This window comes from Solanum lycopersicum, chromosome 2 (assembly GCF_036512215.1).
Source record: "Solanum lycopersicum chromosome 2, SLM_r2.1".
Taxonomy (NCBI): domain Eukaryota; kingdom Viridiplantae; phylum Streptophyta; class Magnoliopsida; order Solanales; family Solanaceae; genus Solanum; species Solanum lycopersicum.
In genome coordinates this window covers 69,819,477-69,832,136 of record NC_090801.1, presented here as the reverse complement: position 1 = coordinate 69,832,136, position 12,660 = coordinate 69,819,477, and the positions used below count along the sequence as shown (strand labels likewise).

At 34.6% G+C, this 12,660-nt stretch overlaps 2 protein-coding genes across 2 annotated transcripts; one reads left to right on the top strand and one right to left on the bottom strand.

Annotated features, from left to right (window-relative positions):
• Window positions 1-936: 936 nt before the first annotated feature.
• Window positions 937-5,991, top strand: LOC101259597 (formin-like protein 6). The gene is made up of 4 exons (XM_004231868.5): window positions 937-2,369; window positions 2,450-2,649; window positions 3,745-3,986; window positions 4,695-5,991. Exons 1-4 carry the CDS (start codon window positions 937-939, stop codon window positions 5,487-5,489), a joined length of 2,670 nt encoding a protein of 889 aa, XP_004231916.1. The 3' UTR covers window positions 5,490-5,991.
• Window positions 5,992-7,206: 1,215 nt separating this feature from the next.
• Window positions 7,207-10,181, bottom strand: LOC101259898 (BTB/POZ and TAZ domain-containing protein 4). Its single transcript, XM_010317712.4, has 7 exons — window positions 9,840-10,181; window positions 9,636-9,704; window positions 9,161-9,424; window positions 8,671-8,816; window positions 8,033-8,336; window positions 7,615-7,928; window positions 7,207-7,504 (listed from the first exon to the last, which is right to left on the bottom strand). The coding sequence occupies exons 3-7, from the start codon at window positions 9,407-9,409 to the stop codon at window positions 7,378-7,380; spliced, it is 1,140 nt and encodes a 379-aa protein (XP_010316014.1). The 5' UTR covers window positions 9,410-9,424; window positions 9,636-9,704; window positions 9,840-10,181; the 3' UTR covers window positions 7,207-7,377.
• Between the last annotated feature and the right edge of the window lie 2,479 nt (window positions 10,182-12,660).

Genomic DNA, 12,660 nt, shown 5'->3' with positions numbered 1-12,660 from the left:
ATTAATTACAGATATGATAATTGTTGGCTAAAACTGTAATCCAGAATTCTCTTCAAACTACTTTTTCATACTACATGACTCCTAATTCAACCTGTACAATTTTTTGAGTAAATAACTATAGAATTCATATTTTTTAGTTTCCTCTATAAATTAAAGTTGATCATTACCGAGATGACCCGTGTGAACACGTGAAAATGAGAGGAATATAATTTAGCCAGCAGTCAAAAATAAATTTCAATTACCTATTTTTGTCCAAATAAATTTGGAAGCTAAAATTGACACATGACTATGTATTTAACAGTGTCAAGAAGAAAGAGGTGGAACGTTACTTTGTCCCCTCTACTCTGTCACGAAAAAGGCAAAGTTAAGGGGAAAAAATAATTATAAAAAGATTTATATGGACAAAAATAAAAAGCAACATGGAACGTGATCTTTATAGCCCCAGCAGTAATTGTCATATCCCCTCTTTAACGTGGAAAAAAGCACCTAATCTTATTAAAGTAGATTCTCACTACACCTGTGGCATTCCGTTCCTTTATGCGTCCCCCAATTGACTTCTTTTTAATTGCGAAAATTATCGTTCAATACTTATCTAATTTACAAACAATAGTATTTTTTTTTATACTAATAATATGCCTATACAATCGACTTTGATATGGCCATCTGTAACTATTACTTTTTAAATCAAATTGCTTAATAAGTTAATCTAGTTTACTAACTCTAAACTTAACAAAATCTTAATTTCAGGGCATAATTATAGAAAGTGCGGGCTAATGGTCACCCCACCCCTACAGGTTACAACAAATAGATCTTGCAGCTAACAGAAGCTTCTCTTTACTGTCTTTTTCTCTCTGGAGAATTATTAGTGGAGCAAAATTCGGAGATGAATTTGGGAAAAGAAAGTAGTAATTTAAGAGATACCTTCAAACCAATACCATGAGAGCAGCAGGTCTAAGCATCTTCTTCATATTATCACTGCTTTCATCTTTCACTTGTCAATTTCAAGATTTGGTTGTCAAGGAAAAAAACAGGAGGATTCTGCATCAACCACTCTTTCCAGTAAGTTCAACACCGCCACCGGATTCTGAAATATCACCGCCGCCACCGGCCGAGCCAGTCAACTCTCAGCCATTTTTTCCAGAAGTCCCTACTGGGACTACACCAGATCAGACACATCAACCTCAAGTAACTCCAGCTAATGGAACTCCAGTGTCAAACTCAGTTGCCACACAAACAGCAAAGCCAGTCAAGAAAGTGGCAATTGCAATATCAGTTGGAATTGTTACCTTGGGAATGTTATCTGCTCTGGCATTCTACCTTTACAAACACCGGGTTAAGCACCCAGATGAAACTCAAAAGCTTGTGAGGAGAAATTCTGATCAGAGGATCAATGAGGAATCAAGAACGCCGCCTTCGACTTTCCTTTACATTGGGACAGTTGAGCCACCTGCTAAGACATCAGCTATGACTGATTCCAATGATGCTACTGGCTCACCTTATCGAAAATTGAGCTCTGTGAAAAGAATGGACAGCAGGTATAGACCAAGTCCTGACCTTCAACCCCTTCCACCATTGAGCAAACCCCAACCTCCTCCAAGCATTAATTCACCTACTGCAATGTCATCATCAGATGAGGAGAGTCATGACACTGCATTTCATACTCCACAAGGCTCCACTGTCAGCAATGAAGAAGGTTATTACACTCCCAGTTTACGTGAGAGTTACTCAAGCAACAAGAATTATGTTCCTTATTCAAAGAGAACTTCTCCAAGATCACGCCTTTCTGATTCATCCGCTGAAGTAAAACATACTATGATACCATCAATTAAGCAAGCTCCAGTTCCCCCTCTTCCTCCGCGGCAACCACAAGGGGGTCTGATAGAACAACTTCCACCTGAGCCTCCCTTGCAATATACTAGGCCAGAATTGTATGTGCCAAAAAGGGCCAATTTTTCATCACCACCTCCTCCACCAGATATGACAAGGCTTCAATTGATAAGCAACCAAGCCCAACAAATATCAAAAGCACCACCACCACCACCTCCTCCTCCTCCTCTTCCTCCTCCTCCACCCCCACTTCCATTCTCAACACCCCACAAACCGGAAGGATCACAAAGGAATGTTCCTTCAGCAGCTTACCAGCAAATGGTCAAGACAGAATCAAGGAGTCCCACTCCCAAATCAACACCAGGGAGTGAGAAGACAAGTACTTCTGAAGAACAAAACGGAGGTGCCAGTTCTTTAGAAAGACATGATTCTAGCGATATAGATCCATCCAAGCCTAAGTTGAAGCCTTTGCACTGGGACAAAGTGAGAGCAACCTCTGATCGAGCCACAGTGTGGGACCAATTAAAATCGAGTTCCTTCCAGTAAGTAGATGCTCAAATATGTTATAGTCGGTTACCAGCAACATTAATATCTTACCGAAGAAGTACCTTTTGTATTGCAGATTGAATGAGGACATGATGGAATCACTTTTCGGATGTAATTCTGCAAATTCTGTACCAAAGGAAGCAACAAGGAAATCAGTCCTTCCTCCAGCTGAGAAGGATAATAAGGTACTTGACCCCAAGAAGTCGCAGAACATTGCCATAATATTACGAGCACTGAATGTAACTAAAGACGAAGTTTCTGAAGCCCTGCTAAATGGTACGTAATCTCTCATGATGAGATTCAGAATTTCTCATGTTGTGATTTAGTATTTTGTACATAGCTCAGATATGCCCAGAGAAGTGAAGCTGCATGTCCTTGTGCATGTTGATTTAATATTTTGTGCATGTTGTGATTTAGTATTTTGAAATGGATAAATGATATAACAAGCATAGACATTAGCTGGACCTTTAGGTTAGAGAACATTTAGAAAGGTCGACAAGTTCATTACTAGAAAAAGCCAGCGAGAACTTGCATTTTTCATATGGTATTATTCCTTCCTACTTTCGTTCTCCGTGTAATGAGAAGGCCATTTCAAATGCATATTTTTCTAATTGCACCATAGAGTTCAAGCATCCAAGCCATAGTAGTCTCAAGAGTTTCCCTAATACAATTAGGTGACTCGGAGTATTATCAAATTATGCCAGCAAAAATAAAGAAAGTCTTCCTATTTCAATGGTAAAAACTTATATTTCTGCTTATCATTAAGCAATAACTCCAGCCACTTCAGAAGAGCAAGAAAGCAGAAAACAGCAGACATCCAAACACACATGAGGTCCTGTTGAATTCAATAAAACACTTTGAAGCATTTAGACAGAGCATCCCTTCATCTTTCATAATGCTTTTAGTATTCCTGAAAACTTATATGTTCTTTGTCTAGCCAGAAAATATGCATATTATTGTCATTCTTATGTATAGACTTTGTACATCTCCCTGAAAACTCTGACAGCATTTCCTGAACCAAAATTTTAAGACATGCAAGCAACATCAACTTATAATACATCTTTCTGAGTATATTGTCTCAAGTTGTGCCATCTTTGAACAAAGAGAGTTGAACACCACAAGTGCACAAGAGGACTTCATATGCCATTTTGAAGCTAATTGTCTAATAGTTAGGAGTATTTAATTGCATATTTTTCAGCTCATATACCAAAACAATTTACCAATGACACCAGTAAATTTGGCATGTTTTATGCACATCATATCAGATTGAATATTCATTACACCTATGATGATGCCTATTTATCCTAACTATCACTCAGGAAATCCTTTTTTTATAGCTTCGTTATACATGGATGTCTTTTGGTGTTGCAGGAAATCCTGAAGGACTAGGGCCTGAGCTTCTGGAGACTTTGGTCAAGATGGCTCCAACAAAAGAAGAAGAGATAAAACTAAGAGAGTACAGTGAAGATGCCTCAAAGTTAGGCTCTGCAGAACGATTCCTTAAGACCGTGCTTGATATACCATTTGCCTTTAAAAGAGTAGAAATCATGCTTTACAGAGCAAATTTTGATGGCGAAGTAAAAGATTTGAGGAAATCCTTCCAAACCCTTGAGGTACTATCAACTATTTACTTAAATTTGTACCGTCTCCAAAGAGCTTAAAAGTCATTTGTATTCATTTGTTAATACAACATTAATATATTGATTAGGACAAAATTCTGATGCTTGTTCACAAAACTAGGACATTCCATATGAACAACCCAGATAACAATTATTAATTATTCCACCAATATACATTAAGATAGACTCCTTGCCACTATGATATCTCAAGAATTGTTTTTTCTTTTTTTAACAAAATACAGAACCTTCAAATTGCAGACTAAGCATCAGACTACCTCAAGAATCGTTCAAATGTACCCTTACCCTTTTATCATCTCGTTTGAACTCCTCCTTTACACAAATTTTAGTATGCCCTCATGATTCTAATTTCTCAGAATGTTGTTACATAAATATGTTATATATTGATGTCTCCCAGGATCTTGACTGCACTGGAACTTCTACATTGGTGTTCTTTGTGCCTGAATTTAGAGTAATTTAACACTTCTAATGATATTACTAGCATGGATTACCATTCTAAGAATCTTCACTACAACAAATTTCCACTGATGAACTTGAGCCACTCTCGGAGAAATATTGTGTGAATTACCTAAATAAAATTATCTAGGCTAAATTTCTTTCTGCATCTAACCTGGTATTTGACTTTTCTTACAATTATTTAAAAGGATCGCAATAACTCTGGTGCATTGCACATCATATGAACAGGTAGCCAGTGAAGAATTGAAGAACAGTAGACTATTCCTCAAACTCCTTGAAGCTGTTCTAAGGACAGGAAACCGCATGAACGTTGGAACTAATCGTGGTGATGCCAGAGCTTTCAAACTTGACACTCTTTTGAAATTAGTAGATATAAAAGGAACAGATGGGAAGACGACCTTGCTTCACTTTGTGGTCCAGGAGATTATCAGGTCAGAAGAGCTGGATTCTGAACCCCCAGGCGAAGATCTTTCTAATAAAGCAAACATCAAATTCAAAGAGGAGGATTTCAAGAAACAAGGTTTGCAGGTTGTTTCTGGATTAAGCAGAGAACTTGGTAATGTCAAAAAAGCAGCAGCAATGGACTCAGATGTCCTGGGGAGCTATGTCTTGAAGCTTGCTGTGGGACTTGATAAAGCAAGATCGGTTTTGCAATATGAAAAGCAAGGCATGCAAGGTAACTTTTTTGAATCGATGAAAGTATTCCTTAAGGAGGCAGAAGATGGAATAGTGAGGATAAGGGCAGAAGAAAGAAAGGCCTTATCCATGGTCAAACAGGTAACTGAATATTTTCATGGTGATGCTGCAAAAGAGGAAGCTCATCCTCTCAGAATATTCGTGATTGTGCGAGACTTCCTCTCCATATTGGATAATGTGTGCAAAGATGTTAGGCGAATGCAGGATCAAACAGTGGTAGGTGGTGCAAGATCATTCAGAATAGTTGCTACTGCATCACTACCAGTCTTAAGCAGATATAATGTGAAACAAGAAAGGAGTTGGGATGATAATAGCTTATCACCATGAGATTTATGTGAAAATGATTGAATATCATTAATGTACAAGCACAAATGGAGCATGAAGATGAGGACAGCAATACCAGATTGAATCAGTCTCGCGTCTTCAAGGAGACGATAACACTTTGGTGCTAGCAGGAAAAACCAGCTCCATGAACAAGACGCAATAAGTGAAGGAACAGTACAAAGAGTAGGCAGTCTATACATCAAACCTTCACAGAGATACAAATATTAGACAGCAACCTTCTAGGATTCCATCAAATGGGACTAGTTATTCAACCTTCAATGCAAATGAATCGACATGAGGTAAAGGGATTATTCCTCTTTTTTCTTTTGGGACGGATATAGACCTAGACACAGTCCTGTTCATTTATAAACATAGTGAAGAGACATAAAAGCTCAATGCCGAGGAACATGATAGCCTGATGTCAGTTTTGTTAGTACCATGCTGTAATACAGAGAAATTGTTCCTCTTACTTAATAGAATAAACATTCTTTACGCCTTTGTCTAACTTAAGTCTCATACAGCTATTTAACCAGTAAGGAAAGCATGTCGGTATTAAGGCCCAGTCCGTAGAGCCATCACTAATGCAAAAAGATGAGTAAAACTAAATAAAGCATAGCATTTCAGCAACTTTGGATATACAAAGCCCTTCCTGATGAAGAGAGAGGGATACAACATATATGAAGTGGTTATGTAAAAATACTTGATCAACAGTTGTATCCAATGTCATTAAATTATAAATTCGCCTTATGTAATGGTAACTACATCAATGATGAATACCATAAAATGACTGTAAAAATGCCTGTTTAGCCGATGCAAACCTGATTAATAATTGTACAAGCTCCTTGTAATATCTGATGAGATCGGAATTAGGCATCGTGAGGCGCACAGGTTCCTCAATGGCTACAGTTCCCCTTCTTCACAGCTCCCAAATATGCGTTTTTTTGGTGCTGATTACACTGATTTTGTGAATCCGATTTCCCTCCATGAGCGGCACCATTTCTCTCTTGGCCAAACATTTGAAGCGTCACACTGTCATGCCCTTGTATAACTGGTTACTTTTTTCTTTTACTTTCTTCTTTACGGTTTTACCCCCTTCTTCATTACAGATGGCACACTTATTTAGTAAAAAAAAGCTACTGTTATACAGTTATGTACTGACATAATTAAATTTTAGTAATGTATTTTATAACTACTGAAATGTCAATATGTCATTACATAGTCTTCACTAATATGGTGACTTCATGTTTTGTCGTAGTATTTTCATAATCATAATATATAATAAAACAGGAGGGGTATTCTATTGCTAGTTTGCTACTCTTATTACTCTTTCCCGCTGATTTTATTGGACCAGACATAAAATTAAGATTTTAATTAACTTATGTATTTAGTAAATTTGAAAGGAAAATATTGAAGTTATCCTTGAAAAGGTGATCTGATTGAACTGTATGCGTTTAAAAATTAGTCTGCAATGCCAAGGGCCGAGCACTAGAGGATGTAATATAGGTAGTCTACCTTGTCCATGACTCATGCCCTCCAAAAAAAAAAGGTTGGAGCACTTTATATTTGTGCGTCGTCCTTTTCTAACAGCAAATAAGCAGAAACTAAGAATAGTTTGAGGCAGCTGAGCAGTATGGTTACCGTTGGCAGTTACATGATTGTTAGTAACCGTATCGTGTGAGTTGTATTGATGCATTGTCAAAGGTGTAGTGGGCTATCGATCTCAAGTAAGCTGAGTAATTTAATCGTCCATTGATCTTAATAAATTGTTACAATGAGTTGTATAGATACATTGTAAAAGTGTAGCTTGACACAAAAATCCAAATTAATAGTAGAAAGATTCAATGAATTTGTATATCTATTTAAAGAAAGATTCAATTGATTGTATTGCACATTATGTGGATTCAGATGAGAAGAATGGAGCTCCAGAAATGCTCTTGGATCTCACTATCTTTCTCACCAATATACTCCATTTCATTTCATCCTTCTTGTTCTGTTTTCTCCGCTTCTGCTTAAAACTCCTGCGTAAACATCAAAAAGATAAGTCAATCTAAAAAGTAGGATGAATTCTGATCGATATAAAACAACAATTGGCTGAGCTTCAGAGAGAGATAAATTTAACATAACAAACCTGCACAAAGGAACTTTACAAACATCTGAATTGGCACAAAGGCGAGAATGCAGCTCCAAAACTTGCCACATCCTCTTGCAGTGGATGCAGCCACCTGGGACTCTCAACTTGCACCCAGCAAAGTGACGAATAAGGGATTCTAGCCCTTTGCATGCTGCATAATGGCATGGTTCTTGATCCTCTTTCAAAACCTTATCGTGAGGACCAATTGTACGGCAACCATCTTTGCATATGTGAACCAGGGCTTCCATTGCCTCATATAACTGCATATACATTTTCCTCTCATTGCTCTTTCTCACCCTTTCCTTTTCCCTCTGCAAACAAGTCGTCATATTAGTATTAAACCCAAAAGGAAATTAAAAAAAAAAACTTAAATGGGATAAGATCCCTTTTGTACATATGGGGATACTTCACTTACAATATCCTCATCAATTATGGATTTCAACATCTGTTTTTCAAGCACAGGATGGCTTTGTTTCATAGCTTTCCATCCTTCTGTGGCAGAAATAGGCTTAAAATTTTTCAGCATAAAACGATGACAAACAAGGCTAAGCCGAGAGGCATCACATAATAGTGCTAACTGGAAGATGTCAACTACATTTTCCGTGGTTAATCTTTGCTCCAGCTGCCACTCACATTCTTGCTTTAGGTGGGTGACTGCATATGCATGCGATAGCACCAAAAGGCTCAACCCATGCTCCTTCATTTTTTCTTCCTCATACCTGCAAAGTAAATAATGAAAGTACAAATGATCAACCTAATTTATTGTACTTTAGATTGCATATATATTATAGTGCTATCTCAATATTGATTTGGCTTTTGATCACTTCGTAAAGATCAATTTACAGATCTCAATGACAATGTGAGACAACTACCATCAAAACATGACAAGTAATGTCAAATTATGATAATTGTACAGTAAGAGAACAAATAATTACTAACAACATTATTGACCTACATTCGACCCCTAGAAATATGGTTAAGAATTTGGAAGCCAAATAGGCATGTGCCAAGGAACCAAAGCACAAAAATAATGTCAAAGGAGAATGATTGTACCTGGAAGAATACAAAAATCTGATGAAAACTTGAACAGCCTCAGGTGGAACCCCATTTATGGTGATGGATCGTTGATGACCACATCGACCATGTGGTCTGGATTGTTTTAAACTCAACATGCTTCTAAATACTGCAGAGTTCACACCCTGTTCACATAAATGGGATCAAATCTTAGTGTCTGTTTTGTATGGTGAAAAATCTTTTCTTTCATGATTTTACAGTGTTTGATTACCTTGAATTTCAACCAAGGAAAATGAATTAATGTTCTATAAATCTAACTCTTTGCTGAATATCACGAACAATTACACATTTGTTGTCTATAATAACCATAACTTCTTCCTTAAACAATCATATTTCAGGATAAAATATTATTCATGGAAAATATTTTCTATTGTTATACCCTATCTTACACCTTAAACAATTATCACACGCCAAGATAATATAATTTTCATACAAATTTTTTATGGAATAGATTGTGTAAAGAACGTACCAAAATACTAGCATGTGCGTAGAGGACGCCACCGTTATCTGTGTTAATGGAAACGTCAGCTCTGTAACCTTCATCAAAGAGGCAATCCCAAGTATTCTTTGTAGCAGTTGGCGTGCAGCAGTATTTTCTCAGTGCTGATTTCCTCGCTGCAAATGTTCTCTCTTGCCGGCTACTTATGAAAGCCACTGGCAATGGAGGCGGGTTTGGTGAGGCGCTCACCCGCGGAGATTCCTCATCTTTCTTGCTCATTCGCTTAACGATCCTCTACAGAATTTTAAAAAGGTAAATCACTATCAATAACGTGTCAAATTGGAAATTCAACCTTTTATATATTTTAGGTTGCATCAATTTCAACGCAATTCCATATCTCCTAATCAACAAAACCGATAATGTGATCATTTGTGTTTATTTGAATTCATGAAGAGTTGATAGAAACACAATGAATTATATTGAATCAATTCTGCCTGGGCATTACCTTGTTTATTCACCCAACAGAGAAACAAATTCTGGGAATTAGCTTCAATGTTCAAACAAATCCTTTGTTCTGTCCTTCCAAAATAAAAAAATTAACAACAAAAAGAGACTTTTCTCAATCAATCAATCTGCCTCGATTCAAAAAATTAGGCGATTAACTCAAATTTCTATCTTATATCTAGATATTATGTATCAAAATTTTCACCTTTGAAACCAATCCGTCAAACCCAATTGTTACCCAAAAAAACGTTAATGCAGGAGGGCCAAAGAAGTAAATATTAAGAATATTGCCGCTGCTCAGTTACCGGCAAAATGGCAGCCGATTGTGGCAACAATTGGGAGATTGGATCAATAGGAAATTTAGAGAGAAGAAGGAGAGTAATGAATAGGTGGAGGCTGATTATTTAAAGGGGTAAGAAGAAGGATTTGGGATCAAATTAGGAATGGGTGTTAATTAATTAACGAATAGATAAACATATGATGATGTGTATTTGTGTCAGCTCCTATGCGATTACACCATTGATTAGCCAAAGACCGAGTGAATCTTATTCAAGTCAAATCTAATCCAACCCAGTCGTAAACTTTTGGAAATCATTATTAATTGGCTCATTTGATTTTTCTAAATAAATAAAAAAAAAAGATTAAGCTTATATTTGTAATTTGATATATTCCGTTCAAATGAATTTTTTGATAAAATAAATTATCAAGTAAAATGAATCACTTAAATAATTATTTTTTATATTTCATCTTACTTGACTTATACTAAATTGATACAGAATTTTCTGTCATAGACATATTTTATTAATCTAATTTTGTTAATGATAATTTGATATTGCTTGATATGATTTTTAAATAACGATGAAAATGAAAAAATATATAATAAACCATCCGTCCCTTCACATCACGAGACGGTACCATCTTTCTATCGCAAAAGTTATTTGCGTACAAGAAGTTGTAGCCGGGAAACTGTCAACATAAATAAAATAACAATAAGTGGTCTTTTTTATTTTTTATACCAACCTGCAAATAAAATAGAGGAAAACGTAACTTCACTTGACTCAGCTGAAAGAAACACAAATATTAAGAAATTGAACCGTCTTGTGTCGGTGAAGCAACGCTTATTTATTTTTTTCTTGATTTTGGAGTTTATTCTCTTGGGCCCTTTGCACTTTTTCCTCTATTTATTTCAGGCATAAGGTATATATTAGATTTCAAACTTAGTTTTAAATTTTAACTTTGACTCTAATTTTCATGATGCATAATTAGAAATTTTAACTATTCAATTTTTAATTAAATAAACATATGAATCCAACATGACACAATACACGTAAGATAAAAAATGACATGTCGAATGACGTGTGTGTTTATTTATTTATCTTTATATAAATTTAAGTTTCTATTTATGCACATTCAAAATTATAGGGCATAAATGTAATTTGAAGCGAAGATTATAACTTTTATTTTATCCCTTCTTATACTTTAAAGGGGAAATTGTATATAATAGCAAACTAATAACCTAAATTAAATGGAATAGCTAGGGTTTGATTTAATTGTGCTCCATATCAAATATTAGCTAAAATTTGCTAGCGTCTCTCTCCCAAAAATCTCGCTCGCCACTCTCCACTCTCGCTTTATACACAGAAGTGTATAATTCAGTTTCTGTTTTGTATAAAGCGAGAGAAAATTGTATATACACATGCAAAAATGTATATCTTCGTGTTATACACTTAATTATATAATTTACGAACATTTTACTTCAAATATTGCAGAGAAAAAGGCCAACGAATTATACAATTGCAGTGAAATACAATTTTCTCTAGCTTTATACAACATAAGTGTATATATTGTGTTTCTGTTTTTGTATAAAGCGAGAAAAACATATATATTCTTGCTATACACTTATAATTATGCAATATACATACATTTTAATTCGATTCAACTGTATGCAAAACAAATTATACAATTCCAGCGAAATAGGCCATCGAATTATACAATTTAAGCCAACGAATTATACAATTTAGGCCAGCGAATTATACAATTGTATATATATATATAGCAAATTATACAGTTTTATGTTTGCTATGGAGCGTAATTATGCAAAGTTTGTTATAGCATACAAATATAAATTTTCTGTTTGCTATATGTGAAAGTTGTCCTACTTTAAATAGTAAGACATATATAAAGATTTTTAAATAAGATATAAGACTAATTCAACTCTATTTTATTCTCTATTTTATATATTTAAAGAGTAAAATAGAGAATGGATACTCTAACCGAGTTCTATATCACTCTCTATTCTTCAAATATAGAGAGATGAATAGTAATATCTCCAAATTTGAAAAACTAATATTCATATTTTTTAGTTTACTTTTTGATTATTTTATTATTATTTCTATTACTTTCTAATTAAAATATTATTTTACATATAATATCATTAATTAAATATCTAATATTCATATTTCTTTTTAAATGAAAGATAATATTTTAAAAAATATATTATTTAATATATTGTACTTATATCACAAATTAATAGTATTTTTTTTTTCTAATTTTCATATATGATATGATTTGATTTTATTATTAATTTTCACTATATAGAACAGACACAATTAAAATGATATGATTAAAATTTTAATTTAAAAATAAAATACATAATATGATAATTTAAATACAACATAACAGTATACATAACATTATAATTTAAATACAAGATAAAATGCAATACATAACATAATAATTATTCGGAATGAAGCAAGAATCATGCCGAAAAGATGTTGAATATGTATTCAGAGTTTTACAATCTCATTTTGCAATTATTATGGGACCGTCACGTTTTTTAGAAAATGAAGTGTTACACGAATAATAACTACATGTATTATACCGCACAACATGATAATTGAGGGTGAACATGATCTTAATGCATCAATTCAAGATGTCGTAGAGGTTCCAACTCCAACGACGGAAATGGTGGTAGATGAAAATCTCTAATTGAATAATTTTTAATACATAAAAAAAAAATTAAGGAT

What these genes read in the sequence shown, in the direction of transcription:
- LOC101259597 (XM_004231868.5), top strand. Translation starts at nt 937, where the DNA reads ATGAGAGCAGCAGGTCTAAGCATCTTCTTCATATTATCACTGCTTTCA. An exon ending in TTAAAATCGAGTTCCTTCCA is followed by an intron (nt 2,370 to 2,449) that starts GTAAGTAGATGC and finishes TTTGTATTGCAG; the next exon opens with ATTGAATGAGGACATGATGG. An exon ending in AATCCTTCCAAACCCTTGAG is followed by an intron (nt 3,987 to 4,694) that starts GTACTATCAACT and finishes TCATATGAACAG; the next exon opens with GTAGCCAGTGAAGAATTGAA.
- LOC101259898 (XM_010317712.4), bottom strand. Translation starts at nt 9,409, where the DNA reads ATGAGCAAGAAAGATGAGGAATCTCCGCGGGTGAGCGCCTCACCAAAC. An exon ending in AGATTTTTGTATTCTTCCAG is followed by an intron (nt 8,337 to 8,670) that starts GTACAATCATTC and finishes TTTACTTTGCAG; the next exon opens with GTATGAGGAAGAAAAAATGA. An exon ending in CCATAATTGATGAGGATATT is followed by an intron (nt 7,929 to 8,032) that starts GTAAGTGAAGTA and finishes ACTTGTTTGCAG; the next exon opens with AGGGAAAAGGAAAGGGTGAG.